Source organism: Azolla caroliniana, unplaced genomic scaffold, assembly GCF_043228905.1.
Source record: "Azolla caroliniana isolate FFs.n. ecotype wild unplaced genomic scaffold, voAzoCaro1.0.p SCAF_3, whole genome shotgun sequence".
Lineage (NCBI taxonomy): Eukaryota > Viridiplantae > Streptophyta > Polypodiopsida > Salviniales > Salviniaceae > Azolla > Azolla caroliniana.
In genome coordinates this window covers 22,568,303-22,574,380 of record NW_028230438.1, presented here as the reverse complement: position 1 = coordinate 22,574,380, position 6,078 = coordinate 22,568,303, and the positions used below count along the sequence as shown (strand labels likewise).

Below are 6,078 nucleotides of genomic sequence, written 5' to 3'. Positions count from 1 at the left end.
TCTATTTTACACAATCGGAGAAGCCTCCAATGTGTCTTGAGTTAATATAAATTGACACACACACCTAATCATTACACTAATTAAAATATATAACTGTATTAATTAAATAAATCAATAACAAATAAGAAACACACAAGATGTCTAATTCAATATACAATTAATGTGTAAAAAAAACATGTATACCTCCAATGATAAGTTGGAAAAGTTAAATAGAAGAAAGTGGGTACTAGTGGATGCAAAGGGGAGATAATGAGGACTAAAAGGTGGGGCACCTAAAGGTCTCTTTACATTAGAGCTCTTACCCATTGGCAATTAATCATACTTACTTACTAGTTTTAGTTCCTCGCCAATTACAATACATCATGTCAATAAAAGTAGTTCCTCACTAATTACAACACATCATGTTTTATCATATAAATTACAAAGTAGGATGGAGAGAGAGACAAAAACAAACGTACGGAGACAAAGTAGAGAGACAGCGACATGTAGAGAGAGAGAGTAGAGAGAGAGCGTAAACGTAGAGAGAGAGAGAGAGAGAGAGAGAGCGAACCCGCCAGAATGTAGAGAGGGAGACCTCAGAGAGAGCGAGAGCGAGAAGGTAGAGAGCGAATAGAGAGAGAGGGACAACGAGAAGGGAGAGAGAGAGAGTAGAGAGAGAGGGACAGCGAGAAGGTAGAGAGCGAGTAGAGAGAGAGGGACAGCGAGAAGGGGGAGAGAGAGTAGAGAGAGAGAGACAGCGAGAAGGTAGAGAGTGAGTAGAGAGAGAGGGACAGCGAGAAGGGAGAGAGAGAGAGAGCAGAGTAGAGAGAGAGCAGAGTAGAGAGAGAGGGAAGCGACATTTAGAGAGAGAGAGACCGTAGAGTAGAGAGAGAAGCCATCTTCGTCTTCATTACTCTTAATTAATCCGTCGTCACACACACACTCTCTCTCTCTCTTTCACTGTGTTCTCTCTCTTTCTCTTTCCCCGCGGGCATCATGACAATGATTGCTTGCTCATTGATAGATCATGATAATCAATAAGAATTGTACAGCCATTGGTGGTGGTGGTGGTGATGATGCTATCGATGGCGATGGTTATGGTTATGGGCCATGGCTATGGCTATGGCTATGGCTATGGAAATGATGGTTTCTGATGAAACATAACCTATCTATATTGGCCATTGATGTTTCCAGACCAGACCGTCGACAAAGAAGAAGCCATAGCTCCTTCCCTGTGATTTCTCTATCATTAATGTAACACAGGACGCACATACAAATCCTTCTTCTTCTTCTTCTTTGCCGCCTTCTCTCTCCTCCATTAATGAAGCTTTTGTCTGTTTCTGCTGCTTTCTCTTTAGTGAGAAACATTACTTTGTGTCGGAGAAGTAAAAAAATAATGAAATGGTGTATGGTGAGTACTTTGACGGATTAACATATTTGCAGATTAGGTTTCTGCCAAGAAAAATTAATCCGTGGTGACTTCTGTGACGGGATCAACATCTGTACGCAACAGGTTTTCTGAGCGAAATTTGATCAGTATGGTGGGTAAAAAAACTGTGCAGATCAGTTTGTGAAGAAAGTTTGATCTTTGGGGATGTTTCTTCAAGAATTACTTAGCTATGGTGAAATTCGGAAGGATAAATCTGTACTGATCCATTTGCGAAGAAAATTATCTATGGTGAGTTTGTAAAAAGATGATCTATGGCGAGTTTCTGAAGAACTGTGAAGGCTCAATTTTATGAAGGAAATAAGATGTTGATCTGTGCAGAGACTGTCTGAAATGCTCTTATGACAGAAATGTGAGAAGAAGGATCTCAGAGAAGAGAGGAATTGCAGAGAAAGCGAATGCGAAATGTACTAGTTCGTTTTCTTCCATCCTCTTCTTTCTTTTTATCTTTCTTCTTCTTCTGCTTCTGCGAACAGTTGGATTCAAGCTTTCCACTATAACTCCCCCGTGAAGATAGTAAAAGAGTCATATTTGATTTGTAAAGCAAACGAATTACGTTTTACTGAAGATTTAGCAGCAAACTCTTCTTCTTCATCATCTTCTCGACAGGCAGAGCAGGCTATTTGCGAGCATTGTTGCTATTGTTCTTCTTCTTCTTTCCTCTTTCAAGCTTACCAATAAAACTCTCCTGTGGAGGTAGTAAAGGATTGTGCTACAGTCAGAGCGAGCGAATTACGCTTATTTTATCGCAGTTCTTGTTCAATTTCTTTGTTCCTCATTTTCCTTCTTCCTTCTTCCTTCTTCTTCTTCTTCTTCTTCTTCTTCTTCTTCTTCTTCTTCTTCGAGCGTTGATGAAAATCTTTGCTCGTCTTGAGATCGTCCTTCTCTGTCAGCAGCCGCAGACGCTATGACAGATTACACGTGCAGGAAAGAGAGGAAGAATATGTCATCCACTTATGATCCTGTCCCAAGAATCCATGGAAGCTTTTCTACGTCAGGGACATCACCAGGTATGGCCGACTATTATATGTGCAGAATTAAAGAGAAGGGGAATATATCTATTTGTTCTGATACTTCCCTAATCCATGGAAACTTTTCTCTGTCGGCAGCTGAATCTATGAGAGATTATTCTGCTTCAAGGATCTCAGAAACAGCAGCAACCGCAGATTATACCTGTAGATATGATAAGAAGAATATGATCTCTACGTCGGATCTTGTCTCAGTGATCCATGGAAACCTTTCTCTGTCAACAGCAGAAGATACGACAGTCTATAGAACCTGCAGAAGTACAGTGAACGAGAACACATTCATTTCTGGTCCGTCCTCAACGGTAAATAGAAACCTTTCTCTGTTTGACGCAAAAGCTATCGCAGACTGCACTGACAGAAAAATTCAGAAGGAGAAGATCTCTATTAATTCTTATCCTGTTCCATCGATCAATGGAAAGCTCTCTCTGTCAGAATCAGCCTTAACTAGGGACAACTATTGTACGTGCAGAAGTACAGAGAAGGAGAGGTTCTCTATTGGTGCTTATCCTGTGTCAAGGATCCATGGAAACATTTCTCTGTCAGGACCAGGATTTATTGCAAATTATACCGATAGCAAAGATCAGAAGGAGAAGAAGATCTCTAGTTTTACTTCTTCTGGAATTAATGGAAAACTCTCAGAGCTTCTCACTGCTCGGAACAAGCTAAACACAGCGATGCAGAAATGCCAAACATTACAGGAAGATCTGAACAAGACTCGTCTTCACACTATAGCTCAGAGTATCCCAACCTTAGAACTGGAATTCAAACCGATGAGATATCACAAGAAATTAGCCATAGATGATCTACCTTTGAGTATAGATAAAGCTATAGCCCCAGCTTCTGCTGTTCTGCAGGTTTTTGATGCGATGCATGACCTTGAGAAATCAATCTTTCAAGATCCTCAACATGATCTTCCCGGTTATATTGGTCTCATATCTCGTCTTGAAGAAGCACGCTCATTCTTGTCAGAGAATTGTCCTATGGCCATTGAATGGCTTCAAGAAATGGTTGAAGTTCTGAGGAAAAATGAAGAAGTGATTGAGGAAGAAAAAGATGGATGCATGAAGAGGATGTCTTCTCAATTAGAAACTCTGCAAGCTTTGCAGAGAAGTGGTGAAGAAGCATTAAACCTGGACGGAGGTCTTCTCTCTGAAGCCTTAAATAGGTTGGAAGGTGAGTTCCAAAGGATCCTGTCTATGGGAAGCTTACCTTCTATTAATTTAGATACTAGCTTTTCTTCTTCTTGGTCTTCGTATAATCTATCCACTCAAACAAGAAGAAATCTCCAACTTATCTTACAGAAACTAACGGCAGAACCGAGTGGCATTAGAAGAGAACGATGCTTGAATATGTATACAATGGCTAGATTAAAGGTTATCAGAGCAGCTTTGAAACCTATCCCTTTGGGCTATCTTCATCTCATGAAATCAGGAACAAAACTCGAGTGGACGAACATTGAAATGCATATAGTTTCCTGGACTAAAGACATTGAAATGATAGTGACACGTGTATGTGATGCTGAATATCATCTTTGTAGCCAAGTCTTCGAGAAGGAGCTCGGTTATGGTGATTTACTCGAAGAAACTTTTAGTAAAATTTCCTCTGGGTCTGGACTTCTTGAGCTTTTGCAATTCGGAGAAGCTTCAGTTAAGAGTAGAGATGAACCACCAAAGCTCTTCAAATTGCTGGATATGTTTGAAACCATGAATAATCTTTGGCCAACCTTCACAAAACTTTTCTGTAGTCATGGATGCCGACACTTGCAACAGAAAACCAGAGATTTGTTGAAAATGATAGTGCAAGGTGCACATAACATCTTATTAGAGCTTAAGGTTCAAATAGAGAAGCAGAGAAAGGTTCCTCCAAAAATTGATGGAAGTTTGCCCAAGGTTTCCAGCTTTGTATTAGCCTATGTCAAGCATCTTGTTGGTGATTTCTACGGACCTATCATGTCTCAAATCCTCATCATCTATGAGAGTTGGAAGGATAATAATAATAGTAACACTAATAATAACAATAATAGTGATGGCAATGCAATCATGGTGAAAGATAATAATGCAACAAATATATCAAAAAAAAACTGTGATCGACCTCTTTCTCGAGCTGTGGTCAAGATTGTGAATGCATTAGTATTTAATATGCTAGAATGGGCTTCGTCGTTCAAGGAAGAAGAGCCCGTTCTTTTCCATCTCTTCCTTTGCAACAACTATTGGTACTTGTGGGTGAATTTTCAAATTTCACCAGGGCTCAAGGCTATGGTGGGAGAGAAGTGGATTAAGGATAAAAAGCAAGAAGCCGAGGATCATATGTCTCTTTACATGAAAGAAGGCTGGGAAAAAATTGTTCATAATCTCAATGTTTCTACCTCTACTACCTTCACAGGCATAAGCAGAGCATCGACTAGAGAGCTTCTCAAATCAAAGCTCAAAGCTTTTAACATTGCATTCGAAGATCTCTATGAAAAACACATGAAATGGGTTGTTCCTGATGCTGAGCTTAGAGAGAAGATGTGCATAAAGGTTGTGAAATGTATTGTTCCTTCTTATAGGACATATCTTCAGACCTATGGAGCTCTCCTTGAACAAGATGGTAGTAAGAGCAAGTATGAGAAATATAGTGCCCAAGACTTGGAGAGAGTATTGAGTGGTCTCTTCCAAGGAAGGTCGTGAGGTCTTTTAGGGTAGCACTTGACAAATGCCAAGTGTTGTATGACATTGGGTTGTCTGTAAATAAAAGAGATAAGAAGCTTGCAAAAAGCCCAATGTATAGGTAGTGGCAGTAAAGAACCAAAAAGGGTAGGAATTCGATGAACCAAACGCTGTGTTCATGCCTACTCGTATATTGAGTGAGAGAGATTTCTCTATAGTGAAGCAATGCATTCTTGCTTTTCATGAGGAAGAAAAAATATCCCATTTTTTCCACAAAACCTGGATTCTATGTTCAACCGAAGTATGCATGCCCCTCCCAAGAGAGGTGTGTCTCTTAGTGAAGCAAACTATCTTCTGTATGGATGAAGCTAAATATATGCACAGCCTCTCTCAAGAGAGGTGTCTCTTCATAAAGAAAATATCAGATTAATCTATGAACTAGGAAATGGATGGAGCTAAATATATGCATATACCTCTCAAGCGAGGTAATATACATGCAGACCTTTCTCAAGAGAGGTTTTCTTATTATTATTGTCGTGATTATTCATACATTGGGATCTTATGATAATTGGATTTGGATTGATGTACAGTTCAAGATTGCTTTATTTATCTTATACTCAATTTGGTCAGTTCCGAACATCTACAGCATATTATGTGAATTACAGGCATGCAGCGGATGGACAACTAGGAAAAATTCCTGGTTAAAGCTTAGATGAAAAAACAAATGCAATTCTTGGTATAAGTTGGCAAATAATTATGGAAACGATATCCTTTTTTAACACAAGCAAATGCACACAGTTCTTCATTTCATAGTCTTACTTTCTAAGTTGTATTATATACATATTCAGGGATTGCGAGTAAATTTCAATCCACGTGTGTATACAGACATCATCAATTTCTAATACAATTTGAAGCATTATATTGAGATGCATAATTTGAGCATTTCTCAGCTCAATCGATTGTGATGCAAAGCGAA

General features: G+C 39.3%; 1 protein-coding gene across 2 annotated transcripts; it reads left to right on the top strand.

Moving 5' to 3' along the window:
- The first annotated feature begins 921 nt into the window (after window positions 1-921).
- Window positions 922-6,044, top strand: LOC147866652 (exocyst complex component EXO70A1-like). Of its 2 annotated transcripts, none has more exons than XR_015529512.1 (2): window positions 922-5,587; window positions 5,768-6,044. XR_015529512.1 is itself a non-coding variant. In XM_087317105.1 (2 exons), exons 1-2 carry the CDS (start codon window positions 2,334-2,336, stop codon window positions 5,121-5,123), a joined length of 2,691 nt encoding a protein of 896 aa, XP_087173231.1. In that variant the 5' UTR covers window positions 922-2,333; the 3' UTR covers window positions 5,124-6,044. The 2 variants fall into 2 exon arrangements, 1 of the variants encoding a protein (XP_087173231.1); XM_087317105.1 differs by having other exon boundaries at window positions 922-2,436; window positions 2,536-6,044.
- Window positions 6,045-6,078: the final 34 nt, after the last annotated feature.